Source organism: Sesamum indicum, linkage group LG1 (assembly GCF_026168435.1).
Source record: "Sesamum indicum cultivar Baizhima isolate 11 linkage group LG1, ASM2616843v1, whole genome shotgun sequence".
In the NCBI taxonomy this organism is placed as follows: domain Eukaryota; kingdom Viridiplantae; phylum Streptophyta; class Magnoliopsida; order Lamiales; family Pedaliaceae; genus Sesamum; species Sesamum indicum.
Genome location: NC_142657.1, coordinates 15,148,730 through 15,161,832, shown reverse-complemented (window position 1 = coordinate 15,161,832; position 13,103 = coordinate 15,148,730). Strand labels below are relative to the sequence as shown.

The window sequence follows — 13,103 nt, the reverse complement described above, 5'->3', positions numbered from 1 at the left end:
CAGAGCACGACTTACTATATGGAGGCAACTTTGGGTAGTAATCGGCGGGTTTTCAAAGATTCGTTTTACTTTGTTTAGTTCTATTTTCCTTTTTTTTTATATATATAGAAATTTAGTTCCATTTCCAAGTTGTCTTAAATCTATATCTATACTAATATAAAAAGAAAATAAGTTTTATATTCATAAATAACGATTAATAACATCATTGTACCAATTCTTCATAAAGTTAAAAATGCCCTTCAACTAAGACAACTAATTCATCCACTTTTCAAATTATACATTAACTAATAAATTAGTTTTCTTTTCTTTTCTTTTTTAATATAATGTATCGATTTGAATATTTTGTTCTTATTTACAATGTATTTTAAAACGTGAAAAATTATTTATTATATGTACGCAATAACGGCGTGCCACAACGGCTAGTTATTATAAAAGGAAAAAATCCTCTACACTTACAAACGGCGGTTAATGATACCGCTGCACCAATTTTTTATGAAGTAAAAAATGCCCTTCAACTATAAAATAACTACTTATTTAACTTCTTAAATTTTACATTAACTCATAAATGAGTTCTTTTTTTAATTGTAATGTACTTATTTATATATTTTTCTCTTATGTATAATATATTATAAAATATGGTAAGATTATTTACTATATACACACAAGAACGGGGTGCCACAACGACTAGTAAAACTAAAAATAAGGTTAATTACACCTAATTCTTTTTTTTTTTAATGTGAAATTTTACGAAACAATACTTACACCCTATCCGAAAGTTTTTCATTTACAATCGACGTCTTTCCATTACGATTTGGACATAAAATGTTGATGTCAACAAAAAAAATTACATAAAATTTTAATTTAACCCCTCGTTTAGTATTTTTCGAATAATAGTTTTATACTTGTAAGGAGGTGATCTAACATATATAAAGTCAAAACAGAGTAATTGTTATAAAATATTATTCCTGAATTATAACATTAGATAAAAAGTTGATGTTTATGAATAAAAGAATTAGTCATTATTTTGTACTTTTTTCTCTTGTTGCACCAAAGTTGTGAGGTGTACATAATTTCACCCTATATATAAAAAGTAAAAGAAACACTAAAAGATAATTAATTTTTCTTTTCATCAACTTGCAGCTACATCACTGGTGGCCCTATTAGCCATAGTAACTCCATTATAAAAAGTTTGAACCTAACGCCACACTGGTCTTTCATGATGATGGTATTTTCTAAGTATATTATTAATCGTTTTCGTGCCTCGTATAATGACTCTCTATTTAACTGTACAAAAGAAGTGGTGTCATTTATCATTTAACAGTTTTTAGAGGGATAGAGATATTTAACAAGAAATTTATGTATTAATGCGGTCCATGTTGTGATACTACCAGCAAGTGAGGATTAATGTAAATTCTTGGTCTTATTACGTAACGGAAATATAAAAAATCTAACTCTAACAACATCATCACTACCTCCATTAAATTTAAAAGTATCACAAATCTTAAGAAAATTAGGAATATGTGCATTAGGATCATCATTAAATAAACACAAAAACTGTATGTTTGTCTGAATCATTTGAATTATGGTCAGTTTGATTTTAAAAGTTGTTAGTTTCGACAGTTGGCAACGATGAGTATCGTACCTTTAGTTGTTGGGAAAGAATACTCCATGAGAGGTCTTTCTCCGACTCCTGTGTTTGCCATGTGATGAGATGAAACCTTAATTTGTCTAAGAAAGACCATGTTGCCCTTTCAATTTTACTAGAATGATCCGTGCATTTTCGATCACATGACCCGACCCAGGTTTGACGACTCGACCCAGGCAACCAGAGACACGTGGAAGACGCCCATTGGACCAACCAGACATCCAGTCTTTTACTATAAATACTCCATAGTTAGTGTATTAATAGGGGGTTCATTTTACCACTCTTTATTATCTGGTCGTTTCGACTCTCCAGCTCGCAAGCGACCTGGTTTCACGACCACAATACCAAACGCTGACTTAAGCATTGGAGGATTTTAGGTGGGGCCACCCCAGCAAGCCTAACGATCTGCTTCTTTTTTCAGGACCCAATCACTAGTTTGGGAGATGTAGCGACCTCAAACCGATTGGAGGACCAGTTCGTCCGATCAAGGAGGTCGTGTGGATTTCGACCCGGATCACCATGGTTGTTTCTACAATTGCAAGAAAGAGCACAAAAATTAGATAATCGAAAAAAATTCAAATTAATTATGATTAACGAGTTTTGGTATAATCTTAAATTAAATCCCTACAACAGCGTCAAAACTTAATTACCAAAATATGTATAAACTGCTAGCAAGTACATTAACTATCAAGTCGTATAATAAATATTGTTTCTACAAGGATACAAAACTATGACAAAACTCTAATTATCTGGAGGACCTAAAATTGCTTGATAAACTAACTACTATCGAGAGAAATTAGTGAAAAGAATATAACAGATAAATGTGTTGGAGAGAATTCTAAGATGAATAAAATGTTAAGGCTATAGATTAATGAGTATCACATTAAGGGATCAATCTAACAAGTATATATTTAATTGGATTTTCTTCAAAATCCCATAACAACATTCCCCAACCAAATTAAACATAAAAAAAGTAGTATGATTTTTTTGATTTAGGGTTTGTTCGATTCAAGTGAGAGGAAAAGAAAAGAGGAAGGCGAGGAAAAAAATAATAGTTTTTTTTTAAATTGTTTGGTATGATTGAAAGTGGAGTAAATTTTAAATATTTAACCTTATTTGGTACGAAAAAAACAGATTGAGAAGAAAAGACTAACTCTTATAATTTTACTGATTTACCCTTCTCTTCTCTTTGTATCAGAAAATATATAAATTAATACTATTCTAATATAATTTTAGTCTATAAAAAACTCACAAATCTTATTAGTAAAATATTTATCAAATAAGAATAAGAATATTTTTTATTAATAAAATATTCATCAAAATAGGTATTGTTCATTTATTCTAAACTATTTAGTTTAAATAAATAAAAATTACTAACAAAATTGTTTACATGATTGTTGACTTCGATGCAGTAATTTTTCAGCGATTTTGTTTTGTTTTTTGACAATTATGTATGGTATTATTAGCGAGAAGGAGAAAAGAATTAAAGAGAAATTATATATATATATATATATGGATAATAGAGTAAATAAAAGTAAAAACTATACATTTTATCTTTTTGACCTTATACTTTCACTTTCTTGCCCAATTTTGGATGAAAACGATATTGGACTTCTGAGGAGTTTCATATACGTCGAGTTTTACTTCACCTCCATCTCTTCCTTCTAACCAAAGACAAGATCTTCTCTTATATATCAATTTTTCCTTCCGCTTCTCTTATTCCTCCATTTTTCAGCCCAACCAAACACACTTTTAACCATCTGTCGCTTGTGCAATTTGTTTTCTATTGTCGCAAGTTCTGAAATTTGAATTTTGCAAACTTGCTGCGCATAGTTTTCTAAGTACTTGTTCTATCTTAAATTTTATATAGGAAAATAAATTAAAATTGCCACACATTAATAAATAAATAACTCTTACTTGATGGTCAATGAAGACTAATGCAATTGACGAAATTAAAATTCTCTAACTTTAAAATTACGAGCTCGAATTGCAATCGCTTTAACCTAAAAAAAAATAATGCTAAAAATAGAATAAATTACATCCCCATGGAAATAGCAGTTGGGAAGCTTTGAATGGATCAATTTCTTGTTTTTCCTTATTTTCTATAAATAGGAAGAGAAAGATAGAGATATATGTATGTGTTTATAGTATTTAAAAATAGAAATTCATCAGTTACCATTTTTGAAATTATATGAATTTTTGTGGTTCAGAGAATTTTTGGATTTTATATTCTTTTTTATTTCAATTGAATTTTTGAGGTTATGAAAATTTTCTCTTTTTCTATCTCTCTCTTCATCACCATATATAAATAAGTTGTTCCATCCAACATTCCCATCAGACCTATTGGCCTTTTCATAAGGTATATTGATGCCAGTTTAGAAAATATTCGAATCTCAGAAAAATAAAAACCAAAAAAATAAGAAAAAATAAAAACCCACATCCAAAGGGAAGCATGACTTCTTCAATGAGATTTTCATTGGTTATCTTCTTTGCTTGTTCTCTGTTCGTTCAGGGAACCTTAGGTATGGCCTCCATGTAAATTTAATTAATGTGAAATTATGTTTTTATATTATTTTGATTATCCTAATTATGATAATAAATTGTTATATATGTATTATTGTTTTTTATTGAATATTTTTTTTTTAATCTTTATTTTTTTACAGCGGAGGTGGTTTGTGAAAATTTGCCTGCAAATCTTTGTTCCTTTGCGATCTCATCAACTGGAAAGAGGTGTGTGCTGGAGAGCTACAAAATTGGACGAGGAGAAATTGATTATATGTGTAGGACATCAGAGGTTGTGGTAGAGAGATTATACGGATATATTGAGTCAGATCATTGCGTGAAAGCATGTGGTGTTCATCGTGAATCCACTAGTATATCGTCCGATGTCTTTCTCTCATCTGAGTTCACTGCCCATCTCTGTTCCCCTGCTTGCTATCAAAACTGCCCCAACATTGTTGAGCTCTTTTTCAACCTTGCTGCCGGTGAAGGTAATTAACTTTAATATCTTATATGAAAAATTAATTACTAATTTTGTTGATTATTCATTATGTATTCGTTGCGAATTTCTTAAGGTGAATAAAACTATATATTCGATCATTAATTATTTATGTGTCATAATTTGTGTAGGACTGTCTTTGCCAACGCTCTGCCATAATCAAAAGGAGAATCATAGAACCATGTTGGCGATTTTGAACGGTGATGGCGCCGCCGCTGGTCCAGTGGCTGCTCCTGCTCCATCTTTCTAATTCATGTAATCATGCATTATAAATGTAGTTTTAGACTCATCATTTTTTAATTTTATGGAGATATTATTAATAAATTAATCAAAATATTTGTATGAATTAGGATGATGAAATCAATAATTCATATAATAAGTGTATTACGTTTATTGAATAATTTTAAATAAAATAATATTCTTTAATGTGATTCATCATATCTTATCAAATTTGATTTGAGCAAAATATTCTTCTTATTTTTTATCGTTTCTTTGATATTTACCTTTTAGAGTAAAATGATGAATTTTCACTAAAAAAAAAACACCAGCTCATACAAAACAGAAAAAACACCTTGGGTTTGAAACAGCACAATACCACCCAAGTAAAACCCCGTCGACAATTCTAGTATTCACATGAAACATGAACTAAACAAGAAGTCCAACCCTTTATTTGATCCTAGCAACGTGATAATTACCTAAGAATGTAATAATAGCATCCTCGAGAACCCTTAGAGGCTCCTTAACAGTTCCTTCCATCAGCTTTTGGTTTCGATTTTGCCACAAGGCCCACCACAGGGTAAGGAACCGAGCTTGCTCCTCTTTCTTCTGCTGCTCAAAAACCTATGAGATCCATTCCGGTGTTTCCCCCATCTAGTCCTCCAGAACGCGTCAAGGAATGTTTGATAGCACCGAAACAATTTTTGTGAAAGAACATTCCAGCATAATGTGCTTAATAGATTCCACCTCGACATTACAGAGTACACAATGTTGATCTACCTCCTCCTTTGGTTGAGATTTGCCAACGTTGGCACAACCCCTCACAGAACCTCCACTCCTGCACTTGAACCCACCACGGCACATGTACAGCCGATAAACGTTGCCAAAATTCCTACATCCCTCAACAATGACAGAACACGAACCAGAGGAAGATGTAACAGGAAGCTCAACTAACTCCATAATAGCACCATATGCACTCTTGAACGAGAACATACCATTCTTAGTCAATTTCCTCACCAGATTATATTGCATAATTTTGGCCTTCAACCCTGCTCCCTATACCCGATTCTCAACACCTCTCGAGCAATCCTATACTTCTCCACGTTAGTGAGGGTTGAGTCCCTACCGAAGCCTCCCAAAACAAATTGACAGGATAATAACTAGCGCTTAAAACCTGACTGTGTCACAAGACGCCACCCCTGTTTAACTAAGAGTCCTCCTATATTAAATGCCTTCAAACTACGAAACCCCCACCCCACCCCACCCCAAGAGGCTGACACAATTTATGCGATGCTACCCAATGCACCCTCTTTTTCCCTACTGTACCACCAAAAATCAGCCGATGCCGACTCCAAATCCCGTACCAAACAATCAGAAAGTTTAAAACAATACATAAGTCTGCAAAGATTGGAAGACTGGTTTTGTCAGAACCCCTTTCCGGACTTGTGATAAAAGTTTCCTATACCACCCATTCATCCTAGCCAAGAAACGACCTCAAATATTGTGAAACAACACTCCCCTAGACCTCCCCCTCATTGCCGGCAAATCAAAGTAACGGTCATGGAATGCACTAGTCTAACACCCAACATTGCTACCAACCTTCATTTTTGCTCCTCCCTCATCCCCCACCAACAACCATACTTAATTTACAAAAATTTACCTCTTGGCCTGATGCAACAACTTATAAGGAATAATCCGCTAGATCTCCCCAAGCCGATCAACGTTGGCTTCACAAAATAGTAATGTATCATTTGCGAATAATAAATGCAAAATACGCGGTACATTAGCATTGATCATTAACCCCTTCAACCTTCCCCTCCTCTCTGCCTCCTGAAGCATACAAGAGAATGCTTTTGCACAGATAATATACAAATATAGCAATAGCGGATCACCCTGCTAGATAGCACGCTCCAGTCTAAAGAACTTAAAGTGAGGACCATTTAAAGTCAACGAGTACGATACAGTTGTCACTAGTAACATTATCAAATTCACATAGCTACTCTCAAAAGCCTAAACCGAAGAATAACACATCTAACAAAAAAACCATTTACCCTATGATAGGCTTCGCTCATATCTAATTTCAAAGCAACATACTCATTCTTTGATCGAGGTGACACTTTGAGAAAATAATTCAATTCGAAAGCAAGGAGCACATTATTCATAATTGAACGACCATGGATAAATGCGGATTAAGTGAGAGATACAATATCATCCATAGGGCCTTTAAGTCTGAGCTATGCATTTAGATGCGATTTTAAAAACAACATTGCATAAACTAATAGGACGGAGTTGAGAAACAAATTTCTAGATTACTACACTTAGGAATAAGCACAACATGGGTATTATTCATTTTGTGCAACAAAATTTGATCATTAAGAATGTGTAGCGTAAGTTTAGTCACATTAGATCCAATAATGTTCCAGAATTTCTGAAAAAACAAAAAGGGCGTACCACTGTAGCCAGGAGAATTTAAGAGATACATACCGAATATGGCTTGTTTCACTTCAACCACCGTGAAAGATTCAGCAACAGTCGAGTTCATCTCAGTGGTGTCACGCGGTGGGATTGTAGACACTACCTCATCTATGCACCCTTCCCGAGGATGATGGCATGCGAAGCGAGAACGAAAATACTCCTCCTCCTCCCTCAACGCCCCTTCACTATCTTTAAGCCTAGCAATAGTATCAAACTGCTTCCTTGCCGAGGCTCTAGAATGAAAAAACAAGTATTGCCATTACCATCATGAAGCCAGTGTTCTTTGCTCCTTTGCTCCCACTTTAGCAAATCCTGAGTTTCAAACTCCAGTAGTTGATTTTGTATCCTATTCATCTCTTGTTGAGCTGTAGCATCGAGGCTACTCCTTTCTAGCTACAGAAAACGAGCCTCCAGTCTTTTAATCTCACATTTCGGCCGCTTGAATTCCTCCCGGTTCCATTTCAACAAACCAACCGGCCCGGCACTCTTGAAGTTGAATTCTCCTCCAAAGGGCAGTGTGTATATCACCTTTTGGGAAAGTATAAAATCATTGATAGGATAAATTATGTTAATATTCTTTGAAATTAAATTTAATTACATAAATACCCTATATATAATAAATTTATAAGTCACTTTTAAGGGAGTGTCAATGTAAATTTTTGTCCATAATGGGCTGGTCATGTAAATTTTTGCTATGCCCATACATTTACACTTTGAAGATATGTATTTACAATTCTATGAGAGTCATTGGGTGCTTGTGTGTAATTAAATATAATTTTAGAGGTATCGATCTAATTTGTTTTTAAAGATAAATAAACATGTAAGTGTGCAAAGTACAAAAATGACTAATTTGACGGTCCCGAAATGCAAATTACTCCAAATTCACCCAGCCTAAATCCGGCGTAGGATTATCTCGCAAATTCCTTCGCCAACGTAATATAACAGAAACGCTCGGTTTCATTTTGCCGCTGGAATCTTCAGAATTGGCGGCGATGTGCCCAGAATCTTCCGATGCTTCTCCGAACAAACGCATCAAAACCATAACCCCACCTCCTCATTCTCCGCCCTCTTTGATCTCCAAAGGCAAATCCAAAATCCAGGAGGGAGAATCATTGCCGATTCAAGCGGAAGCTGAAAATGAATCGGCCGATTGTTGCGGGATTTGCTTGTCGGAAGCTGGCGATGCCGGAGTCAGCAGAGGATACATTGACAGCTGCAACCATTACTTTTGTTTCGTTTGCATCATGGAGTGGGCAAAGGTCGAGTCCAAATGTCCCCTATGCAAGCGCCGCTTCTCCGCTATCCGCCGCCCTCCCAAGCCGCCCATCTTCGCCTCTGAGCGCATCGTTCATGTCCCTGTTCGGGACCAGGTGTGTTTTGCTTCTCCTTTTGTTAACCAAAATCTCCTGTGTTATGAGAAGTATTTGCTTCTTCATTTAATCCTTGGCGCTTTTGGTAATTCAGTTTTAGGCGCATTAGTATACTGGTTAGCTTTGTGGACTGCTGAATGAGTGAATTTGGCTATTGAAATGTTAACAGTGATGTCATCATCTCTATAGTATTACCTCGGTCTTGAATAGTAAGCTTATTAGTATGTTTTTCTTAGGTGATTGTCCATATATTTTAGTGCAAGCTAGACTAATCGTAGGTATTCATTTCTGGAGATTCATTTCTATGTATTGCCTCATATAATCACCTTGTAAATCACCAAGAAATTAAATTTATTCTCTTCATAGTATGAGGCAAGCTTTCCCCTGCTAAGTCACATTTGAGCATAGGAAGTGTAGCAGTTTCTTAAATCAACACTATGATTGTGTGACAGCAAAGTGTAGTTCTGAACTTCAAATATCAAGTGGCAGACGGTCTGTGTTCTTTCTAGTTTCTGTTTAAATTTCCAGAACAAACACTCTGCATTGCTGATATTTGTGAATAAAATGAACATTTTATGGCTACAGTATTTCTAAGTCCTTATGGCTTGATGATGGCATCTTGTTCCTGTGAAAGATAGGTCACGGTTTGAGTCCCAGGAGGAGAATTGGGGAACAAGCCTTCTCTTTTAAAAAAGAAAAAAAAAAAAAAAAAAGGAATAACACACGTCTCACAGACGGTGAGTACTGACAAAATATTGACTTCTTTAAAACCATTAATCAAACAGGGGCATAATGGTTAATCCTCATCTAGTAGCATGCCTTAAATTGGAATAGTTAATGCATGTTGTAGTTATTCAACAGCGAATGTGAATGTTACTAATCATATGAAAGATAGCTGTGTACCCCCGGATTTTGACTACCTTAAAGCCATAATCCCATCAGAGGCAGACTCTATTCATTATCATTAATGTTAGTCCATTCACTATGCAGGTTTATCATTACTTTGGAAATGCAACAGTTGGGCCTCCAGATCCATATTCAGAAGCTAAATGTAGCGTGTGTCACGGTGTAGCAGATGAAAGCCTCCTACTCTTGTGTGATCTTTGCGACTCTGCTGCTCATACTTACTGCGTTGGTCTGGGTGTAACTGTTCCTGAAGGTGATTGGTATTGCCAGGACTGTACACTTTTGAGGGAGGAGCGCTTGAAAAGTGAAACTAATACTGATTCTGGCGTTCAAGTTAGTTTTGATGCCCTCGCCAAAATATCATCAGCTAATGAACATGTTACTATTTTTGATATTGTACGAGAAACTTGTGGTCATGCAGCAGTGCAGAGTCACAGAAGCGCCTCTTCAGATCCGGATTACTTACCACCTCCTAGTTCTAATAATGTTGAAACTAGTATGATCAATAGTATCGATATACCAATTTCAACAAGCCTGGAAACTGTTGCACAACATCCAACCAAGCCAAACGCCAGAACTTTGCGGCGTTGTCGCAATCTGCATGATCGTATACGTGTATTACGTCAAAACTGGAATGGCTTTCGAAGTGGTATCTTGCACTTTTCTTCTAGTGCAGGTGATGGTAATATCTCTAGTAAAAAATCCATGAGTTGTGTGAGTGAACAACATTCAGTATCTTGCGTAAATCTGCAATCAACAGCTCAATGTAGTTCTTCTGTTATCACTAATGACATTGAGGCACATGAGATAGACAGAGCTTGGAAGATGTTAGATAAGGCAAAGTCAATCAGACAGGGTCGTGGAAGGCCCAGCATTGTACATCAGGCATCAGAATGCACTACAAGAAAACCAAACGCCATTGAACGTGCTGGTTGTACGAGTTATAGACATTCAGCAGATAGCCAACAGAATAGATCAAAGAATGTGGGAAGTGTTGGAACAAGTCGGCATTGCCATTATTCTCTTGAAAAGGCTTACGATAATAAGCCATCTTCAGGGTCCGGAAAACACAAGTGGAGGCGGCATATGACTGAGGATGCTACAAAGTTGTTTTCTAGGGGTTCATTGTCTGGCCTTTCACCAACTAACCAAGAACTGGGATCTTCTGAAGGTACGCAAACTCCCTCATACACGTGCACTGCTAGTTTGAGGACTGATGAGAAACCACCAGCTGAAAAATCATTTAAAGAGCCCACCTGCTTGAGTTCATCAGTCATGTCAGAATCAATGCTGGTGAATGTAGATGTCAAAGGGGTCAATCTTACCTCTTCCTCCTGTAGCAAGATAAAGAATCCCAAGGAGAAAAGCAAGTTGGAGCAAAAATACGTTGCCAGCCAGCTCTATAATGATGCTAAGAGTGAGATTCAGTCTCTTGTAAAACTCAACCTAAAACTTCAAACTAAAGCGGAGAAATTAGGTAAGCCGCACAATCCTTTTGAACTCAAGTCCACAACATACGCTTGATATTACTCAAAACTACTTATTTCTAGGAGGTTGGAATGATCGAAGCAGTAACTTAACTATGGGTGTCTTAGACTTTGCTCTAATCTGTTATGTTTACCATTTGAAATTTTTATTTCTTGAAATTGAAAAAATAAACTTTTAACTTTTAGGTATATTGGTTAATGCCCAAATTTCCACAGCTTTTGTCCTCTTTGCTCAGCGTGATCTTTATAAAAAAATTGGTATGAGAAAAAGTTATCATTCAGGAATTTCGTATACCCATCATAACTGTGTAATATAATTGTTTTACTTAATTGTAAAAGTACTGTTTGATTAAAGGTCTCTTACACAAATTTACTTGCTCAAGTGTTTACTATTTAAATAACAGAATTGTGACTCAGTTGTCATTAATCACAACATGTTTAAGAACACCAAATTTCATACATTGGACATTCAATGACTGGTTGTGATATCTGGCTACTTGCTCAACAGTTGGAAGTATATACAACTCTCTTTGTTCATGGACTCTGATAACCTTGAATGTTATATGTGTTTTCGATTGGAAATTTAGTAATCTATTTGTGGGTTCTCCAGAAGTTGATGCATTTAAGGAAGTTGCGCGGCTAGCTACACATTCTATATTAGCTGCATGTGGTTTGGAGCATCCAAAGGCTGGTTCCTGTTCTATCCCAGGTATTATATGCTCTCATCCCACTGAAGTTCGGCAACTTCAGAAGTTCAGTCTAATGCCTAATTCTTGCAGAGAATGCTTTTATGTATTTGTGAAGGATGTGGTTAATACTGTTTTGTTGCAGAAGAAGCAGATGCAGAAAAAAACATGATTTCTTGCTGAACTCTTCTATTATTAATAATTTTGTCATGTGCTGTAGTTTCTTGATTTTTATGGTAGTGTAATTCTGTGTATACACTAGTATATTATGTGACATGAGATAAATTAATTATGCATGTTCTTGACTTCAATAACATATGCTGTTCGGAAAACTTTTTTGGTTATTTCTTTAATCTCTACGTTTGTCATGGAACTTTTGAGCCATTTAGGGGTGTTTGCAATAGTTTAACTTAAGTGCTTTATCAGCTTTTTGCTGAAATTAAGTTGAAAAGAATATTTTTTGTTTATGGCTTATGCTTTTGAACTGCTTTAATTAAACTCATTCAAGTGGAAAGCTATAAGTTTTTCCCCATGGCTTTTGCAGCTTATGGTAAAATTGGAAATATTCATTTTTCCACTTTTCATTTTTTGTTTTCGGGCACTTCCAACTTTTACTATGACTATACTTACAGCTTCTTTACAACTTATTTTGACCACAACACCAGAAGCTATTGCAAGCACCTCGTTGTAGTTTGTGGATCATTTGGACATAACCGAACATGCGTCTCTCTCTCTCTTAAATCTGGGTTAATTAAAAATCCCAAGTCTATGACCCCTTGCATCACTGCTGCTCTTCTGCTTGCCCTGTGGTAGAGTCCTGCATTTTTGTTATCTTTGTTTGATCATCTAGTCTACTTATGTAGAATCCCAGCATCTATGAAGTACATTGATATGCATCATTATTTTCATCCGTGTTGGGGCTGAGAAAAGAATGAAGTTACTCGATACTCAACTTAAGATCAATTACCACAAGCTTGTTTGAATTTGACCTAATCCTAACATCAAGCTTAATCGTACTCTTTTGTTCCATAAGATTTGAAACTCTATTCGTACTTGAAACGATTAGCTAAAAAGCAGCAACATATATACATATACTAGAATTTTGAGTTTTGACTTGTGTCTGATTCTACTTAAAGATTGTTTAAACTGAACTAATTTTATTCATTTTTCAAATATAATTTTGAGGTTGATACAAAGTTCAAATAACGCTTGAACAATCTTTTAATTGGCTTGATTCAGATCATTTAACTCTTGTGCTAGTGTGAAACACAATCTTCTGGGGAATAATGCTAATGGTGAAGGTTTGTGAATCCTTCCGAT

At 35.3% G+C, this 13,103-nt stretch overlaps 2 protein-coding genes across 2 annotated transcripts; both read left to right on the top strand.

The window, feature by feature from the left end:
* The first annotated feature begins 3,995 nt into the window (after positions 1-3,995).
* LOC105162404 (uncharacterized) lies at positions 3,996-5,043 on the top strand. The gene is made up of 3 exons (XM_011080402.3): positions 3,996-4,167; positions 4,309-4,635; positions 4,775-5,043. Exons 1-3 carry the CDS (start codon positions 4,098-4,100, stop codon positions 4,891-4,893), a joined length of 516 nt encoding a protein of 171 aa, XP_011078704.1. The 5' UTR covers positions 3,996-4,097; the 3' UTR covers positions 4,894-5,043.
* A 3,122-nt stretch (positions 5,044-8,165) lies between these two features.
* On the top strand, positions 8,166-12,115 carry LOC105162393 (uncharacterized). Its single transcript, XM_011080394.3, has 3 exons — positions 8,166-8,704; positions 9,695-11,087; positions 11,708-12,115. Exons 1-3 carry the CDS (start codon positions 8,327-8,329, stop codon positions 11,953-11,955), a joined length of 2,019 nt encoding a protein of 672 aa, XP_011078696.1. The 5' UTR covers positions 8,166-8,326; the 3' UTR covers positions 11,956-12,115.
* The last annotated feature ends 988 nt before the right edge of the window (positions 12,116-13,103 follow it).

Excerpts from the sequence above, each read along its gene's own strand:
- LOC105162404 (XM_011080402.3), top strand. The coding sequence starts at position 4,098 with ATGACTTCTTCAATGAGATTTTCATTGGTTATCTTCTTTGCTTGTTCT. Across the intron at positions 4,168-4,308 it reads GTTCGTTCAGGGAACCTTAG|CGGAGGTGGTTTGTGAAAAT; the intron begins GTATGGCCTCCA and ends ATTTTTTTACAG. Across the intron at positions 4,636-4,774 it reads CAACCTTGCTGCCGGTGAAG|GACTGTCTTTGCCAACGCTC; the intron begins GTAATTAACTTT and ends TAATTTGTGTAG.
- LOC105162393 (XM_011080394.3), top strand. The coding sequence starts at position 8,327 with ATGTGCCCAGAATCTTCCGATGCTTCTCCGAACAAACGCATCAAAACC. Across the intron at positions 8,705-9,694 it reads ATGTCCCTGTTCGGGACCAG|GTTTATCATTACTTTGGAAA; the intron begins GTGTGTTTTGCT and ends TTCACTATGCAG. Across the intron at positions 11,088-11,707 it reads AACTAAAGCGGAGAAATTAG|AAGTTGATGCATTTAAGGAA; the intron begins GTAAGCCGCACA and ends TGGGTTCTCCAG.